This window comes from Trachymyrmex cornetzi, unplaced genomic scaffold (assembly GCF_001594075.2).
Source record: "Trachymyrmex cornetzi isolate Tcor2-1 unplaced genomic scaffold, Tcor1.1 scaffold190, whole genome shotgun sequence".
Classification (NCBI taxonomy): Eukaryota; Metazoa; Arthropoda; class Insecta; order Hymenoptera; family Formicidae; genus Trachymyrmex; species Trachymyrmex cornetzi.
This window is the reverse complement of record NW_017296528.1, coordinates 199,146-215,616: the sequence shown is the minus strand read 5'-3', so window position 1 is coordinate 215,616 and position 16,471 is coordinate 199,146. Positions and strand designations below refer to the sequence as shown.

The 16,471-nt window shown below is 35.7% G+C and overlaps 1 protein-coding gene across 1 annotated transcript; it reads right to left on the bottom strand.

The window, feature by feature from the left end:
* Window positions 1–4,899: 4,899 nt before the first annotated feature.
* Window positions 4,900–15,571, bottom strand: LOC108759510 (uncharacterized). Its single transcript, XM_018504993.1, has 6 exons — window positions 15,435–15,571; window positions 10,370–10,520; window positions 10,193–10,283; window positions 9,959–10,062; window positions 9,440–9,825; window positions 4,900–8,694 (listed from the first exon to the last, which is right to left on the bottom strand). Exons 2-6 carry the CDS (start codon window positions 10,482–10,484, stop codon window positions 5,299–5,301), a joined length of 4,092 nt encoding a protein of 1,363 aa, XP_018360495.1. The 5' UTR covers window positions 10,485–10,520; window positions 15,435–15,571; the 3' UTR covers window positions 4,900–5,298.
* Window positions 15,572–16,471: the final 900 nt, after the last annotated feature.

Genomic DNA, 16,471 nt, shown 5'->3' with positions numbered 1-16,471 from the left:
GTAATATAAAAAAAATAGAAAAAATTTATTTACTTATTTTAGAGGAAAATTTATTAAAAGATGTAACATAAAAATTGTACAAATTAATATACGACAAAATGTCAATAATGTAAACTGTAAACTGTACTCGTATATAAGGGTGTGTCAAAAGTAGGAGCCGTATTGGGGGCTTAGAATGGGTCAAGGGGAACAAAAAAAGTCTTATAGTATTTTGAGATATTCGCTGTAGTTTCCGAATTAAAAAAGGAAACGACTAAACCAATGTGCGGTGAAGCTGTGCTACGAATTCTCGCAGTGTGGCTTCACCGCACAATTGGCTTAGACGTTTCGTTTTTTAATTCGAAAACTACAGCGAATATCTCAAAATGGTATAAAACTTTTTTGTTCCCCTTGACCCATTCTACGCCCTCAATACAGCTCCTACCCTATTTTTGAAACACTCTGTATACAAAGTTTTTTATATACCTACTAGATACTGTTTCACTATTTTACATCGTTCAACATGTAAAATTAAAAATAAAATACATTTCTATTGTGATTACTTGAATGAAAATTGTAGGAAAAATGTACAATAGGAACGTAATTCGATTCTAATGAGTTCTCACAATACGGATGTGTACTCATTGTATATTCAAGTCTTAGAACATATATAAATGGAAGAGGCATTGCCTATACTTCCCATGGCTCGCGCTGATGCAAACATCTGTGCGAGAGAGAAAGGTAGTAAGGGATAAATGTTCCCAATGCGCATGCGCAGCATCACGTTTTACACATCTGTAATGTACGAATGTGTAAAAACACTAAACCAACTGCACAATTCACACAGATGACGGTGCTGCGCATGCGCATTGCGAACATTTATCCCTTACTACCTTTCTCTCTCACACAGATGTCGGCTTCACGTTCAGCGCCCTATGCCCCTTCCATTTATATATGTTCTAAGATTCAAGTATATATGAACAATGTATTTTTTTAAAAATTATAATACATAGTCTTACTTTTTATTGTAAATTAATATTTAAATACAGAAAATACACTGAACTGAGCTTCCGATTTATAAAGTAACAGAAATTTCGAAGCAAGAACTTGTCTCGTTCTTTTACTATTATAATAATTATAAATATATACAATTCCAAAATAATACAATAATTAATATAATACAAACGCATCGCGTCCGATTGCATAACGTATGCAACAATTATCATACAACATACTGATATTATACATGTTACTAATACATAAAACGTAACATAAGAAACAAATTTAAGATACTAACAATAGCACTTGGTTAAAAGATTCATTTTCCAAGAATATTGTTTGGTTTGATGTGTATACATATATATAGAACTGTATTCGCATCTATATAAAATATTCATATTCGATTTAGTGCGACATACATTATATAATAAAATATATAGACAGCTATAGATAGATAAGATAATAAAAGCTTGATACATTAAAATATATTTTATTAACAATTAGCAATTTTATGAAAGATCCTATAAATATTCATTCTTCATAAATTTGCTTCCTAATATTCCGGTATACAAGAATAATATAAAATGTTATCTACAAAATTGTAGCTTTATAAACATGTCTTAAATTTTGTAATAGTTATCTTTAGTTTTTAAATCTGTCTGCTTCTCGGATTCGAGTCTATATCTATTTTAATCAGAGTCTGATAGTACTGATGTATAAAATGGAAGATCAAAAATGCTCGAAATTTTTAATTTCCTAGCACTTGATATGAATTAATAAGGTTTGTTATTAGAAAAATTGTATGTTTAATATGTAGATAATTTTAAACTTGTATTAAAGAAAATGCGAAATATTGGATGCGAATACGATTTGCAATTTGTTTCAGCTTGGACTACTTTTGACTCTTTGTTATCTTTCTAGACAGCTATAAACAGCTATAATTCACTGCTTACAGCCGAATCTCCATATTCTTAAGCTTTTTCATACTATTTTATACAGGGTGATTGGAATTTAAATGTCAAAACGCCGGAAGCGTGTAGGAAATAAAACTAAGAAAAAAAGCCCTACCTCATATGTTCGTTTTTACTTCGTTTTGAAGAAAATCGCAAAAAAGGCAAAACATAGTTTTTATTTTTTTACTTTCTCATTACTTATATTCATGTTGTATTTATTCACTTGCTTAAGGTAGACATAGTTCAAAATGTTGACCTCTTGCAACAATGCAAGCATTGCGTCTAGTACGAACAGCTCGTGTTGTAGCAAAACATTGATCTGATGATATTTAATACACTGCAATCTCGATTCGATTGCTCAATTGTTCTCTTGAGTTAATTGACGATGAATAAACTTCCTGCCTCAGAGTTTCTCATACAAAGAAGTCCAGTGATGTCAAATCAGGTGATCGGGATGACCAAGATACTATTCCTCAACATCCAATCTATCGTACACGGTATATTGTAACAGGAGTAATTCACTCGATGACTTCTGACGAATAACTGACGAATTTACAGGAGAGAGGCAGAAATGTAAACAGACAAAAAAGTTTTTACCTGAAAACGGAATTATTATTATTGTTTTCGTGCACAATTTCAGTAATGATAATACTCCAGAGGCAGTGCGAGAACAGAAGTACATAATTACGTTTGTCTTTTTTGCAATTTTCTCCAAAATGAAGCAAAAATGATCATATTTCTAGGACTTTTTTTCTTAGTTTATCGATCCCCTACACACTCCTGAAATTTTGACATTTAAATTCCAAACACCCTGTATATTTATTACCTGTATTTATATTTGTATAAAGCTATACACATAATCATACGTAGAGTAAGGAAATGAATAAAACACAATTGAAAAGCACAAGCAACAAGGAATAGCAGATTTTATCAGAAACTGTGGAGTAACATAAGTTGATACAAACATCATTCTATCTTTCCTCGATGAGTAACAAAGACAAAATGACACTTATGTTGATTTGTGTCCTTAAATGGAAAGTACCGTGTATATTAAATATACGGTTTCTAATTTGAAATCTGTTAGTCCCCGTTTCTGTACTTTTCAATTGTGTCTCAGGCTTACACGTAAATGACTTCATTTTTTTGCATATGCCATTAGAATAAGACCATGATAGGAAAAATGTTAAGAATAAGAAGTTTGGTCCCGACATGTTAAGAATACAGAGATTGGAGTGTTATCAATCGGATAGATACTGAGCCAGTTGTTTTATCAGGATCCAGCTTTAGTAGTAAACGTTGAAAACATTGCCTTGAAAGATATAAGATGTAAATTTATTTGCTGATAAGCTATTTCACAGGGAATGGAAAATTACTTTTTAAAAGTAACAAATTATATTACTAGTTACCGATTTTTTAAAATAACTCGTTATAGTTACCGTTAGTTGAGAAAGCAACTTTACGTTTCTTTTTCGTTATTTTTTAAAAATCGACGACCATATATCACAGTGGACGCTTAGGGGCTTTTCAGTCTCAAACACTATGAGAGGCTTTGTGTCCAATTAAACCGTATCTAATCGCAAAGTAACGATAAAAGCAATTGTGAAATTCATTTCCGTTACCAAAAAATGTAACTACGTTACCGTTACAAATTATAAAAAAAAGTAACGCAGTTACCAGTAAAGTTACCAAAAAGTAACTATAATTTCGTTACAAGTAATGAGTTACTTCCATTCCCTGCAATTTCATTATTAATCAGTTAAAGTTAAATCATTGATTTAAAAAAAGATTTTTTTTAATATATAGAGGAAAGCCCCCTATTATGATAGACGCCTAATATGAGATAGCGGCGTTTTTGCTAAACTAATAAACGCTATCTATTGGTTCCACCATGAATTTATTGCTCTTGGATTGAAAACTATTTAGTAGAAAATTCATTATTAGATCATGCCTGTAGTCATTGTAAAAAAAGATTTTAGAATTTGGATGTCTTTAAATTTCATTGAGATGAGCTTTTAAACCTTGTTTATTATTTCATAAATAAATATTTGGCAATAAATTCTTCATGTAGTGATAGAGAGAAGGTCGCACTAATAGAAAAATACGGGATATATTGAATTGTTTAATTACAGAAGTTAGATTTGATATGAACTATAAGGCGTGGAAATTGTAATATGAGATGCCCAGAGTATTTCTAATATGAAATAACCCATGCTCCCATGTTATAGAGAAGATTGTTGCTAAAGAGTAAATGTTATTGTACAATAATAAAAAAGATAAGACCGGAATAAATGTCGAGTGCCTATTTCTACGATGCTTGATTCCAACTACCTGAAGACGAGTTCTGGGTATAATCTATCGCATGCTCATTTTTCACGTACGCTGGATGTGTTCGTTTGCATTTTAGAAACATGAAATAAAGTTTTTTAATTGCAATACTGATACATTTTGCGTTTTACTATCGATTTCTCAGGGTATCTCATATTAGGAGTACAATTTTTTTACTTTGCGATTTGCTCACTTTTTACATTTCTTTAATTTAAAAAAAAAATGGAATTTGAATTAAATTTCATATAACATTATCTTAAAGCTTATTAAATTCCCTTCAAAATGACCTATTATTTTTTTTAATTCTACCCATAGACTTTTAGCACTTATCTAAAATGAACTCGGTATCTCATAATAGCCTTTCCTCTATATGTGCATCAGCGAAAAAAATTCTCAAGTTAAAAAAATAATTAATAGATTCTTTCTTCTGGAATGTTACAAGTTTTCGAACTAGTAATGTGTATAGTCTGTGTGTATAAATTACGTTATGTAGGTCATTTATATGTAGATCAGTATATGTGAAAGATTTATTTAAAAAATTTTGAAAAAATAATATTCTCGATCTATTGTTTTTTACACTATATATTTTATGTATTCTATGATATACGTATATCGTATAACGAAATAGTTATTTTAATCTGTAAAAGTCTTTTCTCACATGAATTGTAGTAACTGTACATATTTCAATTAAAAATAATTTTATGCATCTTCCAATTTGTATGACAGCGTCTTAGAATTTATCTGTACTCGGTAGGCCATATATTTTTCTCATCATTGTTTTCTGCATACGAGATAACTAGATAAAATTCAATGAAACTTTCAGCTTATAACAAGAAGTCTAATCAAGATAAAAGAAACTGAAAGTCAAAATTATAAATCCTGGGCACGTATTATGGAATTGTTCAGAATTAATTCTAATCAAAATGAAGCCCATTACACGTAAAATGATATAAGTTTGACACCATTTTTGCAATGTCGTATGAATCGTACAATCGCTCGAAAATATCTTAAAAAATCTTTCAATCTCACGAAAGATGTGTCATTACCTCTTCTTATTATTATCGTCATTTCCGATAATTTTCTGGTCGATTTTCTTTGTCTTGGATCCTTCGACAAATTCTTCGCTTTTTATCGTGGCATTCAAACTCTTGAGGAAGTTTCCCAAGTGTTCAGCGGCTACAGGATTCTTCGCCCAATCAGTTGAAGGAAAAACTGCTAGCAATTTTTTTTGCACAGAGGTCAATTGTTCCGCGATTTCAGTCGCTTCCGATTTATTGGCAAACTTATTCTTGTCGTCAGTAATGGTCGAATCATCAACGACACTATTATCTGGATTCACGGCTGATTCCGAAGCTTTAACCGTATGATCCGCTGGCATTTCCCGATCCGTTAAGATTGAGCTCTTACTTGTCCCCGAATTCTCTATTGTGATTGAACTGGAATCCGGACTATCTGGCGATTTGCTGCACGTCACTTCGGAACTGGTACTCTTTTGTTTGTTATTACTTCCATTCGAATTGTTGTCGTTGATATCACCGTTCTTAGCACTACCCTCATTCTTCGCGTTCATCATGCCATCATTGTCAGGAGGTGGTGACGGTGAAGCCGTTGATGATACGATATTAGGACTCGTTGCTTCGCGATGCTGTTGCACCAAATTATCATTAGTATTAATGATTTCATTTTTGGACTCGGAATTCGAATTCCTGGTTGTCTCATTAGTGGCTTGATCATTATTTGTCGCACATTCACTCTGCGACAAGAATCTATTATTTATGTTTTCAACATTCGAAGAGTATCTCTTTTGGATACGAGTTTCATCTGTAGATTCGAGAGCTTCATTGTTACGAAAAGCTAGAGACTTGTTTGAATCAACAGTCGGGATTGTTCGATTAACGTTAATATTTGTGGATTTTTCAATAGGTTGTTGCTTGTTGATGGGAACCGCTAAGGGTGCTACGGAAGATCTTGCGGGCTTAATAGGTGCACACTGAGCAGCCAGGTGACTCTTTCCTGATATACCACTAATATTGAGATTAACATTGTCATTTCCAATCGCAGACATTACTCCACTTCCTACAATAGGTCGCAATTTCGACCGTGCTGTATCCATTTGAAATTGCTGAAGATTTGGCGCCTGATGAAGAGCGTAAAGACTCGGCAGACTCGGGAAGACAGACGAAAGATCTGAGTTTGATCGATTGAAGCTACTGAAAGACGGCGCATAGACAGGTGTACGCGATGACGATGACGATAGCGGACAATCGTTGACGCGATGAGCGGCAGGTGTCAAAGAGCCTGGTGGCGCTCGGTAATATTTGTGACCACTCATCAGCGTCACCACTTGACCTTGATCGGAGATACTTCCTGGTTGCATATTATCTCTACTTACCATAACTTTATTAGTCTTATTAAGTTTTGTTCCCGGCTGTGGAATTCTCAGAGGATGTATGTCCATCTTTTTATTGCCTCCACTCAAATCCAGAATATCCTTAGACGATTCATATTCTCTTTTTCGTTTGGCAGCAGATGGTATCATACGTTGTTGATTTGCTACCTCTCCACAATCGGTCATCATCATAGTCATCATCTGTTTTACCGTCCCCGCCGCCACCGTTGTTGTCGCCGTCACTGCTGTTGTTGATTTAACTTTCGGCAAAGTAGTTGGCATTCTAATCTGTCCAGTCTTCAGAGCTTTCAACACGCGCGGATCGACCGAACAGTCGTTCAACGTGATGCTGGGATTTACTTTGCCAATCGCGACCTTCCGACTATTATCACTGGAATCGTTGGATTCGACGAATTGTCCAAAAGTTCCCGGAGATTTGGGTGAAGTTAGTGTTATGCTCAAACTCGCTGGTATATTCAAACCGTAGCCGTCCACTAGTAGATCTCTAGTATCATTTGAAAGCAATGGACCAGTCGATGCTTTTGTGTTATTCACATTGGATAGACGGCTCGATCCGACATCTTGATTTCCTATCACATTGATCGCTCTATTTATAGGAACTACATGTTCCGTGGGAGAAGTATGCTTGTTAATAACAGAATTAGATTGAGAAATGTTTTGTTTCTTGTTAGTTTCCTGTTTCTGTACTAATTGCGATGTTTTTCGACGCTTCAAGTCAACAATCGGTACACCTGGAGGACATTTTCTCTTGACCGCTCCAGCTGGAACAATTGACGGATCGCTGGCGAAGGTGTACACGTCTGTTTTGGCGGCATGATTGCCGCTCGCGATATTCGTACTGTTTGAACTCATTCCTGAATTACACGCGCGTTCATCAACAACACGTTTCGCGATCATATTTGTAATAGTAGTGCTATTATTCGCATTCGAGCTGGTGTTTTCAATGTCATTCTTTTTCTTCTTGACTTCGTCAGAGTCTTTCTTTTTAAAAGATTCTTCCATCTTCGATATTCGTTTTTCAATGTTCATCGCAACACTAATATCTCGAGAGAGAGATTTGCTATCGTCCGGCATTGATGGCTCTCTAGCGGTCAATTGAAAACCTTGTAGGAACTGCTTCTTGTCCTGCTGTTCCGCCGGTTTTTTCAATGCAGTTTTCGGTATGATAACATTGGTAATAGGAGAAGTCTTCTCGGACGTCGGAGATCGATCCATGAAAGTTACTTTACGTCGTTGCTTTTCCTGTTTACCTGGCAGTATCGGACTCGTTGTGGTAAGTTTGCCCTTATCTTGCTCTTGCTGCAATTGCTGGATCATTAACGCGCTCGATGACTGCGGCGTATCTTTCTCCGTTTGGGCGCAACGCAATAGAATATTGCTAATGACTCTTGGTTTTTTCGCACTACTATTCTGCGGTGGCGAACACTGCTTCAGTGTTATCTTTACACCGTTAGAATTCACAACACTAAACTCAGGATTCGTAGGACTCTTGACATCCGTAGCAGAGGTCGAATTTTTTAGTACCTCGTATCTTCCGTCTGGATTCTTCAATATCTTAATTGGACTCTTTATCTGCTTATTCGAATCGTTGTCTATCGAAGGGGACGTGTTCGTCCCTGATAAAGGAGATGCATTCGTCGTTGTGGTCGTCACCGTACTCGTGATGTTTGTTGTCGACGACGTTACAGACATAGCAATTATCGTCATTTTGTTTTCTTCATCTTTCTCTTTGTTCAGCTTGACTGCTGTTTGCTTATGATCCACGGATGAAATTATCTCATCATTGGCAGTCTTGTTCAAATCTTTTGCTGATATTGCCTCAACACTGCCGCTCGTAGATTTAATCTCTAATCTAGAAGTTTCTAAATGATTAACGGGATTACTCTCTGAATTACTATCGTTCTGCTGCTCATTTGGTGGCAAACACTCCCGAGCTCCGAGTCCCGGAGTCGATGGTCTTTGATGCAACGGTGCTTCGAGTCTTTGTTCCTCTTGTGCCACTCGATAAAAAAACCTCATCGGTGCAATCTGTATGAAAGGCAATTTAAATAATAGTAAAATTCTTTTATACAGGTGTCTGGAAATTACCGCCAAATATTTCGTACGTGGGTAGAACAGACTATACTGAGTCGAAAAGTCCTGTACCAATTTGCGGTGTCAGTGCGGTGTGAGAGACAAAAATCATTTATTTTCTTCTCATAAAGTTCTGAGAATTTTTTCAAAATTTTTTCAGAATTTTTTAATACCGTATTTTCTCATGTTGGTAAAAATAAGAAAATGCAGTACTAAAAAGTTAATCAAAAATTCTGAAAAAATTCTCAGAATTTAATGAGAAGAAAATAAATGATTTTTGTTTCTTGCAGTTTTTTTGTAAAGTTGATAGTATTTGAGTAAAAAATTATTCAAGACCATTATTTTGCAATTTTTAGTAATTAATATCTCGTTAATTATTACTGACACTGCAAATTGGTACAGGACTTTTCGACTCAGTATAGTCTGTTCTACCCACGCACGAAACATTTGGCGGTAATTTCCAGACAACCTGTATAATTGATACAGAATATGTGAATTATAAGGCAGTGTAGTTATAACAGATATATATGTTACAAAAATATAATTGAGCCTCATATATAATCACTTAATCTTAATCTAGTCCCACATATACTCTAGTTTAGTTGTTGTTTCGTTGACCAAGTTTATATATCTGCTATATTTATTTCGCAAAAATCAAAAAGCTAGATATTTGAATAAGAAATTAATTAATGATACAAACCCTTTTCCACGCATAAATATAAGCAACGTCCATAAGAGTCCAGTTTTCGGGAAGTGTTGCGCGTCGATGGCAAATCTCGATGGTGTATCTCGTTACATCAACGCTGTACTTCATTGCTATAAATTTCTTCAGGTGTGCAACAGTTACTAGAGCCGGACATTGCAGATATCTTCTATTGTTAACAGTATTATCGTTGTAATTACTGTTATTATTGTTACTATTTGAATCGTTCGAGTGATTTGTATCCATGTCGTTGGTACTCAATATAGTCAGTGGATCTGCTCCAGGTGGTAGGTACTCCAAGCTCAAACTCACTACATCCTCTGGATTAAATATTAAACGTCCGCTTACATCCTCGCCGCGTTGCTCCGGCGTTGCCAAGTTTGCTAATTGTTTGAAAATTAATTTAATCAACACATATTGTTTAAGATTTAATGTTTAGAATATTATTTTATTGATATACGAATATACAGACGTTATACAATAACGTCTAGGCGCAAATTTAGAACGACCAATTACCGTGTTCAAAATGCTTCTTGTAAAATTCTCTCCTCTTTAACATTTCCCTATGGTATAACCCGGGCACCAATTTATATACAATATCTTGTAACGCTTTGTCAGCTCTGTAAAGAAATCGCGATCTTAAACACTCTCCAGAAATAATAATCTGATCGTTTATTATCACTACAAAAATTCGAATAGATGGAGTAAATCTCTCTCCTTGTATAAATTATCAAAAAATTATTATCATACTTGAAATTTGGCTTTGCCTTGTTGATCGCATGTTTGCACAATGGACAATGCGCTGCAGTACTGAGATACTTCAAGATGCAGCTTTTACAAACTGAATAACAAAAATAGAATATATTAATAGTGTCAATCCAATAAATAAATCTAAGCGCGCGCTACTTAAATTTCAATTTTACTTACAGCAATGTAAACACTCTCCCACGGTTGTGGCATCTATAAGATAACCTCGGCATAATAGGCATATTAGATGTGGATTGACATCACGCAAGAGTGTCCTTTTGCCTATACTCGCCATTTTTTCATGTGCAAATAATATCGCAGAGCACGAAGTCTGTAAAGAAAAATACAATCATTATCAACTTGTTAATTCAATACTTAAATATTAGAGTGTTCAATTAGCTATAATTATTTGGAATTATTCTAATATGTAAGCAGTAGTATATCTTGATATTTAATTGCAAAATTATCGTATTATTTTTTTACAAAGTCTTACATTAGATACACATATGTTTATAGCGATTTATTTCATTTAATCATTTTCCCTAATTTACTATAAAATTTTAATTATTACCTTTTACGAACATTATATATTATTTCTATGTTAAAAGAAAATAATATGACAGAGTTAATAAAAATATAACTGCAAAGCTCCCATTTGTACATTGTCATAATTATATGTAAAAAAAGTTCAAATATTAAATAAGCACGAAACTATATAAGTATAGATGAGAATTATACAATGATTTCTTGAGCGATATCGATAAAGTACGCTTCAATCGAAAAGTACGAAAAACCTAGTCTCTCATGATATTTTCTTAACATTCTCAAAATATTTTTAATTTTCCAACGCAGCTGCATTCACAACTTAAGTTTTGATACAGAAGTGCCAGCGATCTATCATTATGTCTAGATGAATTTTCCAAAGGTTTCTCAGGTAGCTATCTGATTGTCCTGTTGCCCGCCAGTTCCTCCTAATTCGCTCAAGCCCGTCCATGTATATACGGATACGCGTTCCCTATTCCCGTCTATGTTTAGAGTCGTCCTTTCCATTTTTCCGCTTACCCACCGGCGCGGTTAAACCGCCAAACGTCCCTTGCAACGTGATTTGCGTGTGTGCACGCCCGTCGAATATACCTGACGGTATTGATCGAATATCACGGTATTTTGCGGCCCGACGATAAACTCGACTTACCCCTAATTATCGCATAACATTCGTTAGATACGTGAAAAATTTCAAATCTTACAATTTTCTTGCCTTTTTTCCTCTTTTAACAGCATACACAAGCATGGAAGTTTCATATCGCCGAACTGATAAACAACAACACGCGTATCGTTATTAACGTGAATACGTGTGTCATCAAATAGAACAGATTCCACCATTTACATTGAAAAGCGCTTTTTGTCATAGCGTTCATTATTCAATACGAACTCCATCTTTTTCCCATTTTCATTTAAAAAAAAATCGGAAATAATCTAAGGAAATTGAAAGAAATCGAAAAATTGGAACAAGAAGACGCAAGACGTTTTGTAGGATGCATTTGCATCGCAGATAATATTATAATTCTATTTATGTGATCAAAGCGTGCACATGGTTTACGCAACTGGAAGTCAAGTATTGTGTAAACAACATTATAATCGTAAGGAAAAGGCATAAAAGATTTTCGGGAACCTTTAGGGAACTCGAATCACTGCGCTCCTGAAGCATGTCTCGAATATACATATATCGTGTTTTGCGATGTCTAGTACTATGTCTATTTATATCGAACTGCTCCAAGAGAAGTAAAATTCTCACTACGGCAAATGAAACGCGGGAACGCGAAAACGTGGCGCGGGCTCCGAAACTGAACGAAGGACACATATATTCCAAATAATATCTCACAATCAAATATTAATGTCATAATATATAATGCATTATATGATAATATAAATGCGTACTCTTAGTTTTCGCCTACTATACTTTTAGTTTTAGTAGACTGATCTACAAGTCTTGTAGACAGTAAAGGTACACGCGATTGTTTTTATAAATTAATTTTACAGACATGTTATCAAAATCAAGAAGTATACAGTTTGGAGATTAAAAAAATCTCTTGTACCTTTTACTCATCGCCATCTTATTCATTATAATTTTAATTTTTTCGATATTGATATTATATTTAGAATCTTCTAATCAAGTCTGATAATATGTGACACTGATAAATATTATATTTTATATAATTTGGATTTGGGAAATGATTGCAATTGAGCCCAAGCGTACAGCAACGACATTCTCGATTGATGTCATCGAATGCTCCATCATGTAAAAAACTATATAGCAAAAAGTAAAAAAGTCTCGGTAAAAGTACAATATCAAAATTCGCTGTGTCCACGTAACGCAATGAATGCGAAGGGAATCACTAATATGTACAAAAAGACAGACGTGTTTCGGAAATTAGCACGTGCTGCGAGCATCTTCGTGTCAACTCCGCGTGTGCGACGCAGCGCACCGCACAGAAAAAAATGAGCGCAAAAGCGAACATTGAAGAAGAAGAAGAAGAAGCGAACGTTGAAGGCGGCCTTTGTGTTGGAGTTCTCAGAGCATTGGCTAATGCTCAAAGCAACGTACACTTTTTTTTTCTATCTGTCTTTTCTATCTGTCGCGTGACACTGCCTTAATTCGAGATGTGTGAATTCTGTCGACGCGATAAGCCACGATTTCCTCTTTATTTCTTGAGATTTTTCATCGGAATCTTGTCGGAATAAGCATTTCACGTTTCATATTTTCAACGAGATATACTTATGCCAACGTTCGCTATATAATAATGCATGTATTCTAAATTAATTTACGGTCAAGAAAAACAATGAGATTCATGAAAATAACATTGTTATTGCTTTGATAAATGCAAGAAAATGTGTCAAACATGAACGCTTGACAAACTTAAGCGATCAGTTTTAATTCTCATGATAAAAGAAATGATCCAAGTTGCTCGAGCAGCATCGCCTCAGCATTTATAAATTTATATGTAAGTGGTTCTATATAACACTTGTGAAAAGTACGGAGCATTCAATGACCTTAAGACCAAGCCAAACTATCATTCGCAATTGTCTAGCAACAAATGCCTGTTCTACAATAGGGTTGAAAATTATAAGCCGTAAAAATTGATCAATCACAGTTGAATAAGAGAAAAACAATCGACAATGATTAGTTAATTTCTTACGGATTACGACTTGCGATCTTATTGTAAATTAGGTTGAACTATAGATATTTTGGAATATCGTATCATTTTTGATATTCGATATTTGCATCGAAACATTTAGTTTCTGTATCGTAGTATATCGGATCTGGAATGTAGTTATTAATTGATTCGATACAAAGATTGTATTTCCAAAATTCAACCACATAAACGTAACAAGGATGCCAATTCGGGGACAATTTATGATATTGCAATCAACGCCATTATGAATAAAATTAAAAGAAATTTTATTTTTCACATTATCTTTGTTAGTTGATAAATTTATATGTATAAAATGACTAATATATGTACTGTATAAAATGTATAAATGCATAATTTTTTATTCTCATCAATCTCTCTTTCCATTCCCATTTGCGTATGTAAAAATGTACTAAAATATTTATAATTTTATTGAAAAATTAGTGAATTTACCTAGTGATTTTTTTTTCTTTAAAATCGAAAGTTTTTGCTCTCTGCACATCTCTATATGTATAATAAAACATGCAAAAAAGTAACGATATTCCCGAATATCGAATCATTTCCAATCAATATATTGCCATATCGATATTGCGTATTTCGATTCATATTGATACGAAATATCAATAATCTATCCTTCTCCGTATATCCCTAGGTTAGAGATCAAAGGCCACATAAAACGAGGGAGCGACTTTTTCAAGTTAGGCGGAAAGATAAGAAAACTTTTCTGTCTAGTACCAATTCGCGATTATGAACGGAAGATCGAATCGATTAAATTTTGCCGTGACAAAAACTAATAGATCCAATCATTTATCGAGTGAATGCTATGAATTTTATTTGTACTGATTGTGAGGCATGCATGATTCATACAATGTATAATTGTAATTAAACAAGTTATTTGTTGACATAATGAGAAAATTGTCTTTTTGTGCTGTTACAAATATGTTTAATGTTCTTTTCCAAATTGTCTCTTAAGATTTTCGATAAAGTTAAGGATTCTGCAATGGAGTTAGCTTTTGTAATGATTTCATTTTTGTAAATATTTAAACATTCAATAATTTCTCTGTGCGTTTTATAATTCTTAAACCTGACTAATAGTAATTATAAATAATTTTAAAAGGCTTCCTGAAAACACACGCACACGCACGCGCGCACACACACACACACGCACGCACACACACACACACGCGCGCGCGCGCGCGCGCGCGCGCACACACACACACACACACACACACACACACACACTTTATTTTTGAAAAGTACAAATCTTTATGAAACTTTTAAAGCTACACTGTAAGTACTTTGCTATTCGAATCATAAGCAACAAATCATGAAACATTTTCATAGGAAAATAATTCGTTTATTAATATTATATTCTTTCAAAATAAAAAATTAGCTTTTATTTTACTTTCTTCAGTTATTCGTATACAATTTACAAACGGGTAGAATAAAGGATAAAATCCTAAGCAAAGATTATAAAACCGTTATTAGAGATCTTAATTAATTCACTATTTTACTCACATTCATAGAATAATAAAAAAAAGCAACGAAATATATTTGCTGAATGCGTTTAGTTTCAGGAAGCGTTCTTATCGAGCATATATTTCTATGAAATTAGAAAATACATCTCAACATTTTGTGATCGATGGCCAGCAGTTAATGCATCTCACCAGCGATGCTTATTCCAGGGTGTTTGTTGCAGAGGAGTGAATCTTGTGTAATTCTGTCGAGGACGAGGTCAATGCGGAATGAGAAAACTCATAAATGTAAGTACGTGCGCTAGAAAGAGAAATGTAGAAGAGAAGCTGTATGTGTGGAAAAAAGATACAGGGACAAAAAGAAGAATATGTAGGATACGAAAGAAAACAGACGAAGAAAACATCATCCCGTTTGTCCGTTCGTCCCGTTGCTCCATCTCCCGGTACACAAAACAAACGCAAATTCTCTCTGTATGCAAGTATGCACCGTCAACCGGCGCGGCGACGGCAGCGGCGGCGCAACGTATCATGCATGTGTGTGGTGTGCTGTACTTGGTGTGCGTATCGATACACTATACTTACGTGCAAACATGCGAGCTTACGGAACGCTCAGCGAAACAAGGAAGAATGCGCTTAACTAGGTGCTCCCAGCAGTCCCAGCGCATGAATCGCGATTCAGAAAAACACGAGCGAATCCACGCGGCACGCTTCTCACAACGATATCGACAACACTACGTAGTACGAAACGTTCTACAGTCGACGTCGTCAACGGTGTTCGACCGTCGGCCGGTCGATGTTGGTGTTGGTGTCGGCGTCGGAGCCGTCGAAGAAACGACGTCTCTCACTCCCTCCCCTCCCCTGTCCCCTGCTCCCGGTCTCTCTTTGTGCAGGGTGGCTAGCCTATGATGTCGCTTGGTATGGCGCAATCTCGCCATTCGTTGTACGCATCATTGCCGAACCGATCAACCGCGATCTAGACGATATTTCATGCTCGTACAGATTTGCGTCACGAGGCGACTGTCTCGGAGAAATTGAATGACTCGAAAAGACACTGCCGGCTGGCGTGGAATATATAGCTCCAAGTAGCTCCTCGATAACGAGGATGGACGAGGAACGGAGGAAATTGCGATGAGCAACAGTGAGCAGAGCGGTCACAAAGTTACGGGTGCTGATGAGCAGCGCCGCGCAACGCATTCACGAACTAACGATTGCTGCAAGCACGGTTCTCAACGCGAGACGACGAGGACCACACGAGCAAAGAGAGAACGCACAACAGTACCTTCCATCGACAACGTCTCAACCGAACTAAATAGGAGAGTAGAGCGGGAGATGCCCTTTCCTCCCCTCTCGGGCTTTCTCCCCTCCCGTCCTTTCCGGCCCTTCTGATCCGCTTTCCCCCTACTCTTCCGCTCGCGTTTTCGCTGCGGTTGCCGGCTCCCTCCATCATCGTCCGTCTCTCTTTCCTGTCCTTCGCGACTGTTCCGGACTGTTCGCGACCGGCTCCACTACCTCTGCCGGCTCTGTCGGTTCGTTCGTTTAGCTCGTCTCTCCTCGCCGCGTCGTTATATGTACTCGCTCTCGTTTCCCCTTCATTTTTCTCCCACCACTACTTTCAGCTG